Source organism: Sebastes umbrosus, chromosome 15 (genome assembly GCF_015220745.1).
Source record: "Sebastes umbrosus isolate fSebUmb1 chromosome 15, fSebUmb1.pri, whole genome shotgun sequence".
In the NCBI taxonomy this organism is placed as follows: Eukaryota; Metazoa; Chordata; class Actinopteri; order Perciformes; family Sebastidae; genus Sebastes; species Sebastes umbrosus.
Genome location: NC_051283.1, coordinates 4033084 through 4054749, shown reverse-complemented (window position 1 = coordinate 4054749; position 21666 = coordinate 4033084). Strand labels below are relative to the sequence as shown.

The window sequence follows — 21666 nt, the reverse complement described above, 5'->3', positions numbered from 1 at the left end:
CAAAACAAGACATTTGAGGACATCATCTTGGGCTTTGGGAAACACTGATCGACATATTTTAACATTTTATAGACCAAACAACTTTGATTAATCAAGAAAATAATTGACATATTAATCAACAATGAAAATAATCGTTAGTTGCAGCCCGAGTTAAAGGTCCCATATTGTAAAAAGTGAGCTTTTCTTGTCTTTTATATTATAAAGCAGGTTTAAGTGCTATGTAAATACTGTGAAAGTATCAAAACGCTCAATATACGGAGAAATACACACAGCCCGTATTCAGAAATTGTGCGTTTGAAATAAGCGGTTAGGATTTCGGTCCATTTGTGATTTCACAAATCTACAATATTTAGACCAGGGGTGTCAAACGTATGGCCCGCGGGCCGGATCAGGCCCGCGAACGGGTTTAATCCGGCCCGCGGGATGATTTTACAAAGCATAACAAGGAGCTGCAATTTTTCAATTTCCTTGTCTGAAAGATGTGTGCGCGACCCAACATGCCGCAGACATGAAGCGGTTCAAAGATAAAATAACGGGACTATTGCGGGAGTTTGAGCAACGTTTTCAGATTTTTGGTGAACTGGAGAAAGACTTCAAAGTTTTTTGCTCGCCATTCACCGCGAATGCCTCTGATCTGCCCGTCAACATCCAACTTGAAATAATAGACTTGCAGTGTGACTCAGATTTGAAGGGCAAATTTACTGCAGCTGGCTTGGACACATTTTATCAGTATCTCTTGCCACGTTACCCCAACTTGACAGCCCTTGCTGCAAAAGTGTTGTGCATGTTTGGAACCACATATCTTTGTGAGCAAGTTTTCTCTGTAATGAGCATCAATAAAACAAATCTGCGCTCAAGGCTCACGAACAAGCACTTGAATAACATCCTGAAATTGGCTGCCACTCAGGATGTGACGCTTGATATTGATGCACTTGTGAAAGCTAAAAGATGCCAGGTTTCAGGAGTGAAATAAACAATGGGTAATCCCACTTAAAATGCTGCATGAGACACTGCACCCTGATATAGTTCTGTGAAAATGATTGTCTTCTGTGGAAATTTAAAGAAAGTGAACAGTGTGTGATTTACTGTAATAATGTCAGTCACTTCAATTCATAAGTTTGGTTTGTTGAAATTGTTCATGCATTGCACAGCTTTTATTTTTCTATCAATAAATAGTTTAGCCTACAAGGCAGGGAGTAACTCAACCCTCTTGAATAGTTTCTACCTCAGTTTGTATGGTTTGTTGAGTTAGCACAGGGTTAATATGTGGAAATGACAAATGAGGTATTTGATACCTAGAAGAGTTGTTTTATTTATTTATTATTTATTTCGTATTTTGTTCAATCCCAGATAGGCTGTGACTTAAAGTTTAATGGCTTTGTAGATACACTGAGACGAAGTTTAAGTTCCAATCACTGAGGCATTGCGTTCTTGAAATTGCACCAATTTTTTCCTCAGAATTTTCAACTAACTTGAAGTGTTTTGTCAAGAGGATTATTTGTGATGTGTACATTTTCAGAATGTGCTTGTACTATTTTGGACCAAAGTAAAACAAAGAAAACAATCTGAAGTTGTCGTTATTTTTAAGTTATTATGCCATGATTTTACCGGTCCGGCCCACTTGAGAATACATTTTTCTCCATGTGGCCCCTGAGCTAAAATGAGTTTGACACCCCTGATTTAGACCTTTTTCATTCTTACAAAAATGACTCAAACTGATTCATCAATTATAGTTGACAACTAATCACTTAATCGTTGCAGCTCTAAGGTAGATTTCTTTTTATTCTCATGTCACACCTCAAAGTTCTGCTCTTCTGTCACATTGTAGTTGTTCTTTTTTAGTAATCTCTTTAACAGACCAGCAGAAGGCAATGCTGTTCTTTACTTCCTCTCTCCAAATTTCCATGATATCAATTCAAATTAAGACTATCTTTAAAATCTTGGATTAAATCAATTTTTTAAATTTCTTTTTCATCCACTTTTGCAGACTGCAGCAAGAAACGTCTCGACTCACTAAACTGTAATCAGTACTATTTAGTTGCATCACTTACAAACTTTGTGTATGGATTTCTCAAACATTAGGGTCACATAGTCCCACTGCATATGGATTGTCTCCAGTAAACCACATGGAAAAAGTCAAGTTGCTGATTTTATACTGCATCCCAAAGCTCTTATTTTTCATTTCCTTGCTCCTCGATCGAACCGGAAGTTGTTCTGGTGCGCCGTCTTGAAGACCGTCCCAAAGCTCTTATTTGTGCACGGAAGAGCGAGGATCGAGGAGCGAGGAGGGATCTCTGAGGAGCGATGAGCGAAGATACACGGCAGCATCCTTCATTGAGGTCTTTTACTGACCGACACGCCCCCTTATTGGATATCAGTTACTGATTGGACGCTGCTGCTGACCGGCCTGATCTGATAACTTTACCGCTCAACATCACTGGAGTTTTATACCAGAGTGAAGACAGATCACAGATTAAACATTTTATATTTTAGTTGTCTTCTGATAGCTAAACCAATAGCTAAGTGATAGCTGTATCCTTCTCATTTCTAATGGCATCTCTATCTGTAATGCTGCTATTGGAGTCGTTCTAAATGCACCTGTACATAGTCTCAGAGCCTGATATTGTATGGTATCCAACGTTTGCTGCAGATCCATATACTACACTACCATAATCTAATGTTGATCTAATTAACCCAATATATATGGCCTTCAAAGCAATTCTATCTGCCCCCCATTCGCTTCCAACTAAACATCTCATTACATTCAGTACTTTCTTACATTTGTCCACTAATTTCTGTACATGTACAGCCCATGTCATTTTTTCCTCAAACCATGCTCCAGTAGTCAATGTGGCGTCTACATATATATATGTATGGGGGCACTGTCAAACAGCGGACTCACTGCTGACAGCTGACACCAGGCGGATCCACACATCGAACGCATATATACACACACACACACATATATACTTTACTTGAGTATTTCCATTTTTTGGTCTCCCTTGTAAAATAGATTTGTGTCAAGGTATTAGTTTAAAGGGGTACAAAGTGGCTCACCCACAGCTGATCCAGGAGGGAAGTCCACTCAATAGCATGAGCAAAAACTAGTCTTTCCACAGTCATCTCAAACTCACAAACTTTCAAAGAACAAATTTGCAACTCTGCTGGGTCCATTTTGGTCAGTTCATTCTGTCAAGGTATTAGTTTAAAGGGTGGACCCAAATGCAGAGTGACCAGGCAGACAGATACATTTAACAAAAAGCAAACTTTAATTGTAAAACTGGTGGGAAAAAAAACAAATCTTACATGAAAACCAAAAACAGAGGGCAGGCTGAGAAAAACAAAGTACAAAGGAAAACCCCCAAAAAACTAAACTGAGAACAAAAACTAAATTACAAACCGGAAGACACGAGGATCACAGGCAGGATGGCAGAGATAACACCGGCGACAACACATACTAGGCAGGAGCAATGACAAACTGACAACAACAGAGGGCTTAAATACAAGAGGGTGATTAGACACAGGTGGAACAAATCAGGGCGGGGCAGACAATCAAAAAAGGGGGGAAAACAAGCAAAGGTGGGAAGTAAAACCAGACAAGACACAGGAAGAGTGAATTTCAAAATAAAACAGGAAACACTGGAATGCATTGATATAAAAGAGCCCAAATCCAAAACAAACCAAAATCACAATAACATAACTAATAAACCAAAAGGAGGAGATAAGACAGTCTTAACTTATAACAAAAAGAAAAAGTCCAATGTTCTCTGGTACAGTGCCAGACCATGACATTTTGATCTCACTTCCAGGAATATAAAAATAATGATAATTAAATATATGTTGTACAGATTGTAAAGTCCTCTGAGACAGAAAGTTGTGGAGTTCAGCATCCTCTTCTATGTTCACTGCCACGCTGTCAAAATAAGTAGTAAATAAAGTGAAATCCTTGTCATATTGGTGTCCACATTATGAAGGACGTTTGTTTTTATGGTGAACAGGACATTAGTTGCTCGCCCACGAGGAAAAAATATATATATATAATTTTATATAATGTGAAATATTTCACAGTATAATGCTTACTTTTAGCAGGGCAAAACCCTGAAATACAGATGAGAGAAAACAATGTTAGAAAATGATTCACATTTCAGAATTTATGAAAGCAGAAAAAGAAAAAAACAGCACTTTGTGCTTCACTATCACAGTCAAATAAATGGATTGAGTTACCAGAAGTACCACACTAAATATGCAGGATGAGACTATCACAGGTATTTATTTAAATTCATCAGAGGAATAAAAACATCTCTGTTCCTCACCGTTATTGTTCCTCCTCCAGATGAAGAGTCCAGCGATGCAGACCGCCAGCAGCAGCAGCAGTCCTACAACAACTCCAATAACAGGACCAGCAGGGAACCCTGCAGGAGGAACTGGAACCAAAACAGAACATTCACACTTTGGGTTCATTCACACTGTGTGCTGTGTGGTTCTGAAAGTGTTTTCAGTGGTAATGCCTCAGTTCTGGATATGACTTTCATTTCAAATCAACATTCAGGCAGTGCTGTCAAACATTATTGGTCAAACAAATGTGTAGTAAATAAAAACCTTGACAAAGAGGTTCACAGCTTATCAGTGGTTTAAGTGGGTACAGTAAACCAGGAGTTCAAGATGTAAAAGCGTTATTTAGCGCCATCTATGTGTGAAAAGCCATCAAACTTGGCAGCACCTCTCAGAGTAAATGTCAGCACCGGTCCTCTAAATGTGGTTGCTGTTGCACGTTTTTAAGACTAATGGCTGGTTATGTAATACAGTAGTTCTCAAACTTTAGAATAATCAGGTTGGTGTTCGCGACAACCACTGATGTAATAAACCATAACTTGGAAATTTTCACAGCCAGTCCCACTGTAGACAAATAACACAACATATCATAAACTTTGCTCCTGTAGCTGACGGGTTAAGACGCCGACCACGAACCATAATGTCCCCAGTTTGAGAACAACGAAGAGACCTTTGTTGAATCTCTCTCTGCCTCGTTTCCTGTCATCTCAATACTGTCTCCAGTAAAGGCACAAACTGTCGCTGCTCTACTTTGTTTTATGTGAGTTTATATGGCTTTTTAAAGCATTTCTTTTTACATTTGTATTATGTTTTCTGTTTTTCAGTTTTCTGTGTTTTACCTAGCTGCGAGACAAAATGCTCCTGGGGGACAACAAAGTTGAAGTTAACATTTTGGCACTATACACACTAGTTTCTGATAAGTTCTTCCTTAATCATGGTCTAACTGTCCACCAAATGTTACAGGAATCTGTTGCAAATAAATAAATAAATATACAAGTATATTTCAGTCTTACCCCAGTTGGTCCTGATCACTGCTTTGTCCAGTCTGGTGACGATGTCGTCCACCACACCAGAGAGATGAAACACACAGTCGTACCTCCTCCAGTCTTCAGGTGCGACTGATGACAGGTTCAGCTCAACACTCATCTGGAAGGATCCATCGTGGTTGGGGAGGATCTCTCCGAGGTCCACGTCCTCATGAATCTCCTTTCCATCTTTCCTCCAGAACATCATGGCTCTGTCGGGGTAGAAACCTGTAGCGTGGCAGCTGACTGGAGAGGAGGGAGTCTTCTGGAGGAGAGACACTGAGGGACGCTCTGGGGAGAAGGACAGACACAGATGAGTCTGTACTGAGACACCAGGATGTGTCAGGATATTATTTTCATTGGAATGATACAGAGCCTTAAAAGCACTGAGACCATGTACAACATTACATCTTGCCATGTGATCCTACCTGTTCTCTGCAGAGAGCTCCTCCCATAGGCTAGGTAGATCTCCAGCATGTCAGGACATTTGTGGGTATAGAAGTGTTTGACGTATTCTAAGTTAGCTTTGTCATTATCCCATCTAAGTTTGGTGATGAAAGCCTGTTGTTTTGGAGCGGTCCATGTCAGCGTCTGCAGGTCCAACACAAGGAAGTCTTCTCCATCATAACCGTACTGATTATAACCAAGAACCTCTCCAGTCTCGTCGTCCCACTCACAGCCGTCCATCCTCTGTAAAATGTGGGCATCTGAGAGAGACAGAGACAGAAAAAAGAGACATCTCAGTACAGCCAGCTCCTTTACCATTCTACCTTCTGTTTTAGAGGGGTGGGGTACAGGGGATGTTCAGGGGTAGATAAATAGTCAACAGTAGATGTCACATAGAAGTGGTGTACATCATCTGAAAGCTGGGAACCTGAAGATTCATTTGAGATGCAGCACGGTGTGTCAAGTTGTTCTAGTCATTAATAACAAATACAAATGTATTAATAAATGGATGAAAAAATTAAAATAAATAGTGAAAGTGTATAAGAGCATAGAACATGATGATAGAAGTATATGATGGTCAACCCCATGCTCTATTATGTCTCATAAGTTGTTGCAGCATTTTTTGGTTTGATACCATTTGTTACAGATTTGTTGCTAAATTTAACCATTTTTTACCACTGGAGTATTGATAAAAAGATCAATAAACCCTCCAAAATACCACATTAAGACACCAAGACCTTGAGGAACACCATAGATAAAGCCATGCTGTGATTTGGTATCAAAAACGTTTGACATTTGGAGATTTCTGCAAGAATTACATTTTTCTGCAATTCTAGAAACTGCTCAGAAACCCTCTTATTGTCAATCTAGTTAGGAAAGCCATCCATCCTCTGAATGTTCTAGGTCTCTAGTTTGTGGCTGTAAAGTTTCATGAGGCTGTGATTATCCTAGAGGTCACCACAGGTCATTTTATACAGTGAGGTCAAATTTAAAAAAAATGGTCTCACTACACTCAAATGTCTCCTATGGGGACTAACATCATCACACATGAATACAGTTGGGCTCATTGGATCCACAAGAGTCTCAGCTTTACAGTGATACCTAATTTATGTAATTCAAGACTGTTTAAGGACCCCAGTATGCAGAAATATTCAAATACACCATTTTAGAATAGGCGGAAATAACAGATTTATACTGCATTAAAAAAACTGCATGTGATTATCATAAAGTGTGCATGTGTAAAGTCAAGGGACCCCTTTGAAAATCACCATGGCAGTTTTTCCTCGCCAAATTGAGCGTAACTTTGCAGGGTTATTTAGCGATCTTCCCGACAAGCTAGTATGACATGGTTGGTAGCAATGGATTCTTTAGATTTTCTAGTTTCATATGATAACAGTATCATCACTCAGTGCAACAACCTCTTAAAGAGGTTAAGGGGTTAACAGATAATATGACATCATCACCACAGAGACACACACACATTGGCTCAGTGTGTTTATACTGTAAGCTATGTCTCACCTCAGAGGGAGGAAACATTTCACCAGTAAAAAGTTACATATGAATATAAACATACTGTACCTTCAGTTTGGTTTAAGCGCTGCTTCACACTGTACAAGTTGTCTCCGAAGAACTGCTGGCTAACAAGACACCCCTGAGAATACCACTCCAGATGTTGTGGGTCATCATTTGCTAGTTTCCTCACCCAGTCCTGTTTGAGTTCTGGGGTCATGTTGTTGCTGTCACAGTAACCTATCTGTACTTCATCGAGCATCGCAGCAGCCACGAACTCTGGTAAGTTTGGGACTCCAGAAGTTGCAGTAACGAAAATTTTCAGGGAGTGTTTCACTGCAAGACAAAGAAGGTTTTGAATTGGATTTTGAACATTTTTGAGGGGTTGATTGATTAACCCATTTGTGCCCACAACTCAATTTTTGAGTTTTGGACTTGCCTCAGCACAAATTTGAAGACATTTTCAAAATCGGTCAAACCGTTTGGCTGAAAAGTGAGTTTTTCTTATCATACTAAATATAGTCTTTGGGCACATGGGCCTACTGTTTTTGCACTCCTTTATATTTGAGGTAAAAACAGTAGTCACGTGCCTTCAGATGAAATATACAGTAGTATGATAAGAACATGGCTGTATCTCAGAAACTACAAAGGGCACAATCAAGTATTTGGTATCTATGAACTCATACAAAGTTGAATATCAAAAATATGCACACATATGCAGTGTAAAAAGTGTTGTACTGTTAGATACTTGCCCAAAGTATGTCCGTACCAATTTTCAAAGCTTTTGACCGATCAAAACAAATGTGTCCTTATCATACCAAATATAGTCTTTGGGCACAAATGGGTTAATTGATTGTCAATTCCCCAAAAAAGGAGAATTTTGTGATATGCTGAATTACACTGAGCTACAAAAGAATATGTTATAAACCCATTCTCATTACTGATAGATATATATATAGATAGATAGATAGATAGATAGATAGATGGATAGATAGATAGATAGATGTACTTTATTGATCCCAAATTGGGAAATTCTTGTGTTACAGCAGCAGGTTATCCAGGCAATGCACAGGAACAGTAAATATACATATTAACACTAGAGGTAATATCTATAGTATACTCAATATAAAGAATATATTAAAATACACTATAAATATACCAGACTACTACAACTAGCTTAGAAAATATAAAATATGAACATAGAATAACAATAACATGCTATATACAACAGCAAAGTGTGTAATGAAATACTAAGTATTAACAGTGTGCAAGTTACAATTTTGTTTTAAAATACAATTAAATGAGGTATATATATATATATATATATATACAGACGTAGGCAAAGTTGTTGGTAACGTTCCGTTAAAGAGAGAAAAACCAACAATGGTCACTGAAATAACTTGAAACTGACAAAAGTAATAATAAATAAAAATTCACTGAAAATTAACTAATGAAAATCAGATATTGTTTTTGAATTATGGTTCAGCAGAATCATTTAAAAAAACAAACTAATGAAACTGGCCTAGACAAAAATGATGGTACCATTAACTTAATATTTTGTTGCACAACCTTTTGAGGCAATCACTGCAATCAAGTGATTTCTGTAACTCTCAATGAGACTTCTGCACCTGTCGACAGGTATGTTGGCCCACTCCTCGTGAGCAAACTGCTCCAGCTGTCTCAGGTTTGAAGGGTGCCTTCTCCAGACTGCATGTTTCAGCTCCTTCCACAGATGTTCAATAGGATTTAGATCAGGGGTCATAGAAGGCCACTTCAGAATAGTCCAATGTTTTGTTCTTAGCCATTCTTGGGTGTTTTTAGCTGTGTTTTGGGTCATTATCCTGTTTGAGGACCCATGACCTGCAACTGAGACCAAGCTTTCTGACACTGGGCAGCACATTTCGCTCCAGAATGCCTTGATAGTCTTGAGATTTCATTGCACCCTGCACAGATTCAAGACACCCTGTGCCAGAGGCAGCAAAGCAGCCCCATAACATAACCGAGCCTCCTCCATGTTTCACATTAGGTACAGTGTTCTTTTCTTTGGATGCTTCATTTTTGCATCTGTGAACATAGAGCTGATGTGACTTGCCAAAAAGCTCCAGTTTTGTCTCATCTGTCCAAAGGACATTCTCCCAGAAGCTTTGTGGCTTGTCAATATGCATTTTGGAAAATTCCAGTCTCGCTTTTTTATGATTTGGTGTCCTCCTCGGTTGTCTTCCATCAAGTCCACTTTGGCTCAAACAGTGACGGATGGTGTGATCTGACACTGATGTACCTTGACCTTGGAGTTCACCTCTAATCTCTTTGGAAGTTGTTCTGGGCTCTTTGGTTACCATTCGTATTATCCGTCTCTTCAATATGTCATCAATTTCCCTCTTGCGGCCACGTCCAGGGAGGTTGGCTACAGTCCCATGGACCTTAAACTTCTGAATAATATGTGCAGCTGTAGTCACAGGAACATCAAGCTGCTTGGAGATGGTCTTATAGCCTTTACCTTTAACATGAAGGTCTATAATGTTCTTTCTAATCTCCTGAGACAACTCTCTCCTTAGCTTTCTGTGGTCTATGTTCAGTGTGGTACACACCATGATACCAAACAGCACAGTGACTACTTTTCACCCTTTAAATAGGCAGACTGACTGATTACAAGTTTGAAGATACCTGTGATGCTATTTACAGGACACACCTTAGTTTAACATGTCCCTATGGTCACATTATTTTACATCTTTTCTAGGGGTACCATCATTTTTTGTCCAGGTCAGTTTCATTAGTTTGTTTTTTAAAATGATTCTGTTGAACCACAATTCAAAAACAATAGCTGATTTTCATTAGTTCATTTTCAGTAAATTTTTATTTATTTTTACTTTTGTCAGTTTCAAGTTATTTCAGTGACCATTGTGGGTTTTTCTCTCTTTAACGGAAGGGTACCAACAACTTTGCCTACGTCTGTATATATATATATATATAGTATATAGTTAAATGAGGTATATATATATAGATATAGATATAGATATGGATATAGATATATATTTTTATTATTATTGTAGGCCTGCTAACAGCAGAGATTTGCTCTTTTACAGTTGGTAGAATTATTATTAAGGAAACCTAGTAAATGTGTTGGAATTGCTGTAATATATAATTTTGATTTAATTATGTCATACTACATAAACAATAATATTGGGGGATAGTATGTCCTCTCTATGATCACAGCATTTCCCACAGCACAGAGGTTATGTCTCCTAGCAATAGTCAAGGTTTCCTCTATCACGTTTATGACGACGTTATTAATATATTATTGCCTAAACTAAAGTATATATACAGTTTATGTGTCGTTCTGTGACACAATGGCTAGTAGGTCTATATAAAAACTGTAAAGAAGATTCCATATCCTTTCATGCATTTTCTACCTCAGTTTATGTGGTTTGAATATCTATGCCTTAGTTTATATCCTTAATTATCGTTTTGCTAAGTGCATTTCTATTGGCTGAGTAGCCCGTCAATCAATCCTTCGTAGCAGAGGTAAATCGTCTCCTTTTTCTGTTGCTCCAGAGAGTTCCGTGACAAATGAGCTGTAGTTGAGCTACAACGTAATTAGTATTGCACAGTTTGGACATTTTAGACAGTGAGAGCCTGTGTGCGTCCATTGAGAAGTAAGTTTCCTTTTTGCTATTTGAAGATATAAGTCTTAAAGTCCCATATATACTCATTTTCAGGTTCATACTTGTACCTTTATTACAAGGTAATATTTCATTTATTTCCCTCACTGTCTGCTTGAATATGTCTGTATTTACCCTCTGTCAGAAATGCTCCGTTTTAGTGCATTTCAACAGAATTGCAACAGAATTGCAACAGAATTGCAACAGAATTGCGTTGCCTGGCAACAGTTTGGGTCCATGTTTACTTCCTGTCAGCTGATGTCATTCACATACACTGCAACCAGAAATAAACTGGGACACATTTAGAATGTTTACGTTTAAAACCGTGTGATGGTCAAAATATTGTATATTTGTGACATCACAAATGGACAGAAATCCTAGCGGCTTGTTTCAAATGCACAATTTCTGAATATGGGCTGTGTGTATTTCTCTGTATATTGAGCGCTTCCATACTTTCACAGTATTTATAAAGCACTTAAACCTGCCTTATAATATAAAAGACATGAAAATCTCACTTTTTACAATATGGGACCTTTAAGTTGTTACATGAGGGATGCATAATTGTTGGCCGTGCTCGTTACAGAGTTAGCTCTGTATTTACTGTGTTTTATGTTTCATGCCATGCTTAGCAATGCTGTAGGTAGTGTTACGGAGTGAAATGGTGATGTTTACATGTCTAGAGGTCGTTCGTAACGACGCACTGCTCTCGTGTGTCGTTCATTGCACACAGACAAGCAGCAAGTGTAGTACGAGATAAGAGGGGCGCTGCCCAGTAGAACCATGTGTTCATACAAGAGTATATAATATAATAATATAGAACAATATATATATAATATAACAATATATAAGAGAATATAATCCATAAGAGATAGTACATAAGAGATATTGAATGTTATTTTAATTTATTAGCTATAATGTTGTTTATCCTGTTATTTGACAGCACTGTGTAAGAGTATTAAGGATCACAGTATATCCTGTATATGGTAGTAATGTTAGTTATATGGTGAAATTATGTACATAATGCTGTATTCTGTAGAGCGTTGTATGTAATGATTCCCATACAATCAATATCCATTAAAGGCCTTTATTTCTGCGGTTACAGAACCACACACTAACGGAAATTATACTTACTGCACACTCTCATACATACACATGCACAAATGGGTAGGGGTAGGGGTAGGGGTAGGGGGGGCTACAAGTAAGCAGAGGAGAAAAGATGGGTCTTGAGGCGGGACTGGAATAAGGTGAGGGAATCGGAGTCTCTGATGAGTTTTGGGAGGGAGTAGTAGTCAAGCGCAGGTCGCCTTGTCCGATTTATTGTGACATTATTGTAAGGTCAGTGTGACAAAGTGAAAGTGAAAGTGGTTCCTTAATGTCGCACTACAAAGTGACTAAAACAAACAAGTTTTGCAGCAACAAGAATAACAAGAAATAACGGTGAGAGTCACAATATGATCTTACCTGTAGATGCAACGTGACAGAAGAGGAGCAAGTTGAGCAAAATGAGTAACTTCATCTTGTTTTGAGTAGTAAGAGAGAGAGAGAGAGAGCTACAGTCAGCTGACCAGCAAATATTTCGACATGGGTCAGGTTCCTGGAGGAAGTTATGACGTCCAGTTGATGGGCTGATATTATCAACGGCTAATAAGCGAGATCATTTTTTCTGAAAGATCAAATTCTTTTGAAATTTACTCACTTTAAAAGAATTACAAATTATTATAGCCTAATTTTTTTTTTACTTAATATCCACGAAAAAATATATTAAGCAAAATGTCACAGTTTCCTTGTAGTTTGCTCTAATTTGCAGTTTTCAGTAGCTTCCACTGTCGTCTACTTAAAGTGGGACATTATAACACTTTTAGTTATGACAACTTTAAATCAAGTATTAATACATGACATAATGTTACCCAAAGTACAACATATTTAAACAAAAACAAAAAACATGCATGACAACTCCATGTAAATAAAGTTAAAATAAAAATAAAAGTTAAAAATAAAAATAAATTATAAAAAATATCCATTTATAACAGTGTATGTGCATCTCAATATCTTCACATTATTGTAATTGGATGTGTTTCTGTTGTTTGAGGTTTGCAGAATAATAGAGCTAGAGTAAAATAAATACCATAATTAACAATCTATGTGCATTATTCCATTATTAATAAATCCAGCAATGAAACTGAGTATTCTGTGAGTATTTATCTGTGTTGAAAGAGTTGGTGTTGTTGTTAGCCAAAGCCTATGGAGACAAGATTTCTCCCATGATGCATTGGTTTCTTCTTCTTCTTTTTCTTCTTCTGTTGGCAAGACTGTTTTAGAGACGTGGTAATGAAAGATCATGCTGTTTTTCCCTCCTTATTACCTGAATTAGGTGATTTCTCTTGGATGCATTGGGTCGCCTATGTCGATTTTTTTTTTAATAGATTTTATTTTAAATTTGTTAATACAATAAACAATCAAACCTTTACATAGATAAATACATATGAAAGAAATGAAGGGACACAAAATGAAAATAAATAGATACAAAAATAAAAATAAATAAAGCAACATTAAGCATGCCAGGGTCAATATAAATAAATAAAATATAGAGTAATTTAAGTAAAAACATTAGATTAGGAGCACAGGCTCAGCCTTTTTTTTCCTTAAGTTATTGTCTTTTTATATAGTTACATTTCTGTGTGACATCACTGACATGATTGTGCATTACAGTGTTGAGATTCTACATGAATTATTACTAAAGAAGACCAGGCGGATATCCAGGACTTTAATTAAGCTACCAGCAGAGGGAGACAAACACTAGTTTTTAGGAAGCTGGTCCACAGCAGAGACTAGAGGTGATGCACAGTGATCTCACACACCTACAGTATATCACCATTCACTTTAAGAGTCGTCCCTTTCAAAATGTTGAACTTCACCTTTCAAGTATTCAAGTATAGGATCCCCGGTTTTACTTGGCTGGCTACATTTAGAGAACATGTGAGGGTCAGTCTGTCCTCCAGCAGGGAGCAGTCTGGTGATATGAAAAGTAAAAAAAAGTGTATTCAGTCTTTGTGGATAATAAAGTGAAGGTGTGAACTAACCACAGATACAGGAGGTCAGGATGATGAGCAGCAGGATGCTGCAGATCATCTTTTCCCTGTGAGAGGAGACAGAAACACAAGTTCAGTTATTACAGGTATAAGAGAGATGATCTATAGTCTTCATGTAGTCATTACAAAACCTGATCCTGTTTAGGATTACAACTGACTGATGTCAGATTATTGCTGATATATATCTATATATATCTATATATATCTATATACAGACGTGGACAAAATTGTTGGTACCCTTCCGTTAAAGAAAGAAAAACCCACAATTGTCACTGAAATAACTTGAAACTGACAAAAGTAATAATAAATAAAAATTTACTGAAAATTAACTAATGAAAATCAGACATTGTTTTTGAATTGTGGTTCAACAGAATCATTTAAAAAAAATTCTGTAACTCTCAATGAGACTTCTGCACCTGTCGACAGGTATTTTGGCCCACTCCTCGTGAGCAAACTGCTCCAGCTGTCTCAGGTTTGAAGGTTTCAGCTCCTTCCACAGATGTTCAATAGGATTTAGATCAGGGCTCATAGAAGGCCACTTCAGAATAGTCCAATGTTTTGTTCTTAGCCATTCTTGGCTGTTTTTAGCTGTGTTTTGGGTCATTATCCTGTTGGAGGACCCATGACCTGCGACTGAGACCAAGCTTTCTGACACTGGACAGCACATTTCACTCCAGAATGCCTTGATAGTCTTGAGATTTCATTGCACCCTGCACAGATTCAAGACACCCTGTGTCAGATGCAGCAAAGCAGCCCCATAACATAACCGAGCCTCCTCCATGTTTCACATTAGGTACAGTGTTCTTTTCTTTGTATGCTTCATTTTTGCGTCTGTGAACATAGAGCTGATGTGACTTGCCAAAAAGCTCCAGTTTTGTCTCATCTGTCCAAAAGACATTCTCCCAGAAGCTTTGTGGCTTGTCAATATGCATTTTGAAAAATTCCAGTCTTGCTTTTTTATGATTTGCGTCCTCCTTGGTCATCTTCCATTAAGTCCACTTTGGCTCAAACAGCAACGGATGGTGTGATCTGACACTGATGTACCTTGACCTTGGAGTTCACCTCTAATCTCTTTGGAAGTTGTTCTGGGCTCTTTGGTTACCATTCGTATTATCCGTCTCTTCAATTTGTCATCAATTTCCCTCTTGCGGCCACGTCCAGGGAGGTAGGCTACAGTCCCATGGACCTTAAACTTCTGAATAATATGTGCAGCTGTAGTCACAGGAACATCAAGCTGCTTGGAGATGGTCTTATAGCCTTTACCTTTAACATGAAGGTCTATAATTTTCTTTCTAATCTCCTGAGACAACTCTCTCCTTAGCTTTCTGTGGTCCATGTTCAGTGTGGTACACACCATGATACCAAACAGCACAGTGACTTCTTTTGACTCTTTAAATAGGCAGACTGACTGATTAAAAGTTTGAAGACACCTGTGATGCTATTTACAGGACACACCTTAGTTTAACATGTCCCTATGGTCACATTATTTTCAATCTTTTCTAGGGGTACCATCATTCTTGTCCAGGCCAGTTTCATTAGTTTGTTTTTTAAAATGATTCTGTTGAACCACAATTCAAAAACAATGTCTGATTTTCATTAGTTAATTTTCAGTGAATTTTTATTTATTATTACTTTTGTCAGTTTCAAGTTATTTCAGTGACCATTGTGGGTTTTTCTTTCTTTAACGGAAGGGTACCAACAACTTTGCCTACGTCTGTATATATATATCGTTTGAAATATTTTACAGTATAATACTTACTGTTAGCAGGGCAAAACCCGGAAATACAGATGAGAGAAAACAATATTAGAAAATGATTCATATTTCAGAATTTATGAAAGCAGAAAAAGAAAAAACAGCATTTTGTGCTTCACTATCACAGTCAGATAAATGGATTGAGTTACCAGAAGTACCACACTAAATATGCAGGACGAGACTATCACAGGTATTTATTTTAATTCATTAGAGGAATAAAAACATCTCTGTTCCTCACCGTTATTGTTCCTCCTCCAGATGAAGAGTCCAGCGATGCAGACCGCCAGCAGCAGCAGCAGCAGTCCTACAACAACTCCAATAACAGGACCAGCAGGGAACCCTGCAGGAGGAACTGGAACCAAAACAGAACATTCACACTTTGGGTTCATTCACACTGTGTGCTGTGTGGTTCTGAAAGTGTTTTCAGTGGTAATGCCTCAGTTCTGGATATGACTTTCATTTCAATTCAACATTCAGGCAGTGCTGTCAATCATTATTGGTCAAACAAATGTGTAGTAATTAAAAACCCTGGCAAAGAGGTTCACAGCTTATCAGTGGTTTAAGTGGGTATAGTAAACCAGGAGTTCAAGATATAAAAGCTTTATTTAGCGCCATCTATGTGTGAAAAGCCATCAAACTTGGCAGCACCTCTCAGAGTAAATGTCAGCACCGGTCCTCTAAATGTGGTTGCTGTTGCACGTTTTTAAGACTTATGGCTGGTTATGTAATACAGTGGTTCTCAAACTTTAGAATAATCCGGTTGGTGTTCGGGACCCCCCCAGCTAGGCGTAAACAACTGTTTCTACACACCTCCCCCAGCTGATTTTGAGTGATTATAGTGAACGCTCTGATTAATAAATGTAGGATAAATAATATAAGGCTTTGTTTGTGTGTTTAGTTTGGTTTAGTTTGAATAGCTCCTAGGCGTTGTCCAATGTGCTCCAGGTACTGTGGATTTCTGATGCGTTTCGTGACTTTTTCTCTCCCCCCGAGCTGCCGGAAATGCCCCGTCAGAAACTCACCTGCATGCACACTTTGATTCTCACAAACACACTCAATAAAATCTCTTCTGAGGCAAATTATTTCACTGGTGCAGGCGATGTAATGTAAAAACCATCCCCCAGTCTAAAATACACCATCACTTGTGATTCCAGTCTTACCCCAGTTGGTCCTGATCACTGCTTTGTCCAGTCTGATGACGATGTCGTCCACCACACCAGAGAGATGAAACACACAGTCGTACCTCCTCCAGTCTTCAGGTGCGACTGATGACAGGTTCAGCTCAACACTCATCTGGAAGGATCCATCGTGGTTGGGGAGGATCTCTCCGAGGTCCACGTCCTCATGAATCTCCTCTCCATCTTTCCTCCAGTACATCATGGCTCTGTCGGGGTAGAAACCTGTAGCATGGCAGCTGACTGGAGAGGAGGGAGTCTTCTGGAGGAGAGACACTGAGGGACGCTCTGGGGAGAAGGACAGACACAGATGAGTCTGTACTGAGACACCAGGATGTGTCAGGATATTATGTTCATTGGAATGATACAGTGCCTTAGAAGCACTGAGTCCATGTACAACAGTACATCTTGCCATGTGATCCTACCTGTTCTCTGCAGAGAGCTCCTCCCATAGTGTAGGTACTTCCTCAGCAAGTCAGGACATATGTGGATGTAGTAGTTTTTGTAGTATTCTAATCTAGCTTTGCCTTTATCCCATCTAAGTTTGGTGATGAAAGCCTGTTGTTTTGGAGCGGTCCATGTCAGCGTCTGCAGGTCCAACACAAGGAAGTCTTCTCCATCATAACCGTACTGACTAAAACCAACAACCTCTCCAGTCTCGTCGTCCCACTCACAGCCGCTCATCTGCTGAAAAATGTGGGCATCTGAGAGAGACAGAGACAGAAAAAAGAGACATCTCAGTACAGCCAGCTCCTTTACCATTCTACCTTCTGTTTTAGAGGGGTTGGGTACAGGGGATGTTCAGGGGTAGACATAGAAGTGGTGTACATCATCTGAAAGCTGGGAACCTGGAGATTCATTTTAGATGCAGCACTGTATAAGAGCGTAGAACATTTTGATAGAAGTATATGATGGTCATCCCCATGCTCTATTATGTCTCATAATCATTTTTGGGTTGATACCATTTGTTACAGATTGGGTGCTAAATTTAACCATATTTTAACACTGGAGAATTGATAAAAAAAGATCAATAATCTCTCCAAAATACCACATTAAGACACCAAGACCTTGAGGAACACCATAGAAAAAGAAACTTGTGACATTTAGAGATTTCTGCAAGAATTGCATTTTTCTGCGATTGGATGGCGAGCACTTCTGTTGTGTAAACTGCTCAGAAACCCCCTTATTGTCAATGTAGTTAGGAAAGTCATCCATCCTCTGAATGCTCTAGGTCTTTAGTTAGTGGTTGTAAAGTTTCATGAGGCTGTGATTATCCTAGAGGTCACCACAGGTCATTTTATAGAGTGAGGTCAAGTTTAAAAAAATGGTCTCAATACAATTAAATGTCTCCTATGGGGACTAACATCATCACACATGAATACAGTTGGGCTCATTGGATCCACAAGAGTCTCAGCTTTACAGTGATACCCAATTTATGTAATTCAAGACTGATTAGGGACCCTAGTATGCAGAAATATTCAGATACATCATTTAAGAATACGTGGAAATAACAGATTTATACTGCATTAACCCTTAAGGACCCACGGTGACAGATGTCCTTTAAACGTTCTGGAAAGTTCCTTTCTAAAGCTTTATCCTTGACTTTAACTCATGAAGTCCCTAAGTGACACATACTGAACATCCTGATGGGTCATCTGACAGGTCATGTGATTTTGTGATCCCATAACAACATTTCCAAGATGTCTGTGTGCCAGGTTAACACATGTGACAGAACTAGCTAAATAGAAAAAGCTTGTTTATTGTTGCTAAAGGTAAGATTCAAGCCATTTAAGAATTGTAATAGTTACATAATATGTCCTTTATTACATTTAACCTGTTGTGATCACATTTCTTGAACAAATTGATATAAAAAGAATCCGATGAATATCGTTGTGACATATATGTCACATTGGGCCTTTAACCGGAAAATTGTCACGCAAAACCTGATGTGCCATATATGTCACAATAATAAATATGATAATGATCTGCTCAGTTAATTTAGCTGATTCAATGATATTTAGTTAACAGATTTGATATTGTTCAATTCAGGGCATATTAAAACAAATGTAAACAAAAAATCACGTTATATGAATTAAATTATTAATACAATTTATAAGGAAACAATTTTCGCCTATCAGTAAATAAAATAAACAGACAAACAAGATTTTTCTACCCTATATCAGTTATATTTCAATGCCATTTTATTTTTTCTGTAGTATGGATAACAAGAAGCAGTACAGTGTTCAGGATGCACTGGCAGTCATCCAGGGAGACGGCAGTGAGTTTGAGGGTTGTGAAGGTAGCTCAGATGAAGACCCTGAAGACCCTGATTACACTCCCATCAACAACAACATGGAGTATGATGAGTCAAGTGAGTCTGGTGATTCAGACTGTAATGAATCAGGTGATTTAGATGAAGTACCTCAACCAAAGATGAACCCTGGGCAACAAACTGTAACTGAGCAAGGAAAGAAATGTTTTCTTGTAGAAAGAAACCTTTTGAAGCCCCTGAGGGCAAATTCGAAGGAGAGTGTCACACCCCCCGACAATCTTCATACTCCCCTGGAGTATTTCAGGAAGTTCATCACAGCAGACATGCTTGAGTTACTGAAGGAGCAAACAAATTTGTACAGTGTGCAAAAATCTGCACATCACAGCAATGTAAACACCACTGTTAAGGAGCTGGAAATATTGATTGGCCTCTACCTGCACATGGGTCTTTGCCAACTGCCGGGAAATCGAGCTTACTGGGAAAATGACACAAGGTGTTTCATGGTGGCTAACAACATGTCACGCAACCGTTTTCAGACCCTGCTGGCATTTCTACACTTCACTGATAACACTGATTTGTCAAACAGGCAAGAAGGGGATAAGTGCTGGAAGATCCGTCCATGGCTTGATAAGTTGGTGTAGAGTGGTGTACATCATCTGAAAGCTTGGAACTTGAAGATTCATTTCAGATGCAGCTCTGCGTGGCAAGTTGTTCTAGTCATTAATAACAAATACAACTTAATTAATAAATGGATGAATAAATTAAAATAAATAGTGAGAGTGTATAAGAGCGTAGAACATTATAATAGAAGTATATGATGGTCATTCCCATGCTGTATTATGTCTCATAAGTTGTTGCAGCATTTTTTGGTTTGATACCATTTGTTACAGATTTGTTGCTAAAGTTAAGCATATTTTACCACTGGAGTATTAATAAAAATGATCACTAATCTCTCCAAAATACCACATTAAGACACCAACACCTTGAGGATCACCATAGAAAAAACCGTGCTGTGATTTGGTATCAAAAACGTTTGACATTTGGAGATTGCATTTTTCTGCAATTCTGGAAACTGCTCAGAAACCCCCTTATTGTCAATCTAGCTAGGAAGCCATTCATCCTCTGAATGCTCTAGGTCTGTAGTTGGTGGTTGTAAAGTTTCATGAGGCTGTGATTATCCTAGAGGTCACCACAGGTCATTTTATACAGTGAGGTCAAATTTCAGAAATTGTCTCACTACACTGAAATGTCTCCTATGGGGACTAACATCATCACACATGAATACAGTTGGACTCATTGGATCCACAAGAGTCTCCGCTTTACAGTGACAGACAATTTATGTAATTCAAGACTGTTTAAGGACCCCAGTATGCAGAAATATTCAAATACACCATTTTAGAATAGGCGGAAATAACAGATTTATACTACATTAAAAAAAACTGCATGTGATTATCATAAAGTGTGCATGTGTAAGGTCAAGGGACCCCTTTGAAAATCGCCATTGCAGTTTTTCCTCGCCAAAATTTAGCGTAACTTTGCTGCGTTATTTAGCGATCTTCCCGACAAGCTAATATGACATGGTTGGTAGCAATGGTGTCATGTTCTGGCTGTGCCAGCTTATTATTTACTTTTGTGATTTTGGATTTGGTGTTTTTGTATATTTTTCCGGTGTTTCCTGTTTTATTTTGGTAGTTCACTCCTCCTGTGTCTTGTCTGGTTTTACTTCCCTCCTTTGTTTGTTTTCCCGCCTTTTGTTGATTGTCTGCCCCGCCCTGATTTGTTTCACCTGTGTGTAATCTTGTCTAGTATTTAAGTCTGTGTGTTTCCCCTCTGTCCTTGTCGGTTCGTCTTGTCTTCCCAGCCCCGTCTACCTTGTCCTCCGTGTCTCTTGTTTCCTCCGGTTCTGGTCCTAGTGTTCCTCCTGCCCGTGTTCCTAGTCTCTTCTGGTTTGTAGTTTCATGTTGTTCTCAGTTTGGTTTTTTTGGTGTGTTTCATTTGTACTTTGTGGTTTCTTTGTATTTTGTTCCCCTCCTTGTTTTTGTGGTTTTGGATCCGTTTTTTCAGCTTAATTAAAGCTCGCTTTTATTTAAAAACTACCTGTCCTGCCAGTTACTCTGCATTTGGGTTCAATGTTCAATTCATCCTAAACGCGACAGAACGAACCGACCAGTAAAATGGACCCAGCAGAGCTGCAAATGTTTTTTTTGAAAGTTTGTAATTTTGAAAGGACTGTGGAAAGACTCTTTTCTGCTGAGTCTTATGCTTGGAGTCCCATCTTGGAACAGCTTGCTGTGCAGAGGCTATATTTTAAGGAGAAGCCATGGGTGAGCCATTTTGTGCCCCACTTAGACATTGTTACAAAGAGACTGAACCAGTTCATGCACACCCATCAGCTCTCTCTGCCT

General features: G+C 38.5%; 2 protein-coding genes across 5 annotated transcripts in view; both read right to left on the bottom strand.

Annotated features, from left to right (window-relative positions):
* Positions 1-12579, bottom strand: part of LOC119502682 (major histocompatibility complex class I-related gene protein-like) — a 334522-nt gene extending 321943 nt beyond the window's left edge. For 2 of the 3 annotated variants that reach the window (XM_037793767.1, XM_037793766.1), the window contains exon 1: positions 12434-12579. In XM_037793767.1, coding sequence (XP_037649695.1) covers positions 12434-12488 — 55 coding nt within the window. In that variant the 5' untranslated portion in view covers positions 12489-12579. The remainder of the gene's footprint in view (positions 1-12433) is intronic. The other variant, XM_037793783.1, reaches the window with a different exon arrangement.
* Positions 12580-13612: 1033 nt separating this feature from the next.
* LOC119502699 (major histocompatibility complex class I-related gene protein-like) overlaps positions 13613-21666 on the bottom strand; it is a 32234-nt gene continuing 24180 nt past the window's right edge. The window contains exons 3-6 of one of the 2 annotated variants that reach the window (XM_037793852.1): positions 17415-17693; positions 16975-17277; positions 16053-16166; positions 13613-14108 (exon numbers count right to left, since the gene is read on the bottom strand). In XM_037793852.1, the coding sequence (XP_037649780.1) occupies positions 14098-14108; positions 16053-16166; positions 16975-17277; positions 17415-17693 (707 nt within the window). In that variant the 3' untranslated portion in view covers positions 13613-14097. The remainder of the gene's footprint in view (positions 14109-16052; positions 16167-16974; positions 17278-17414; positions 17694-21666) is intronic. The other variant, XM_037793851.1, reaches the window with a different exon arrangement.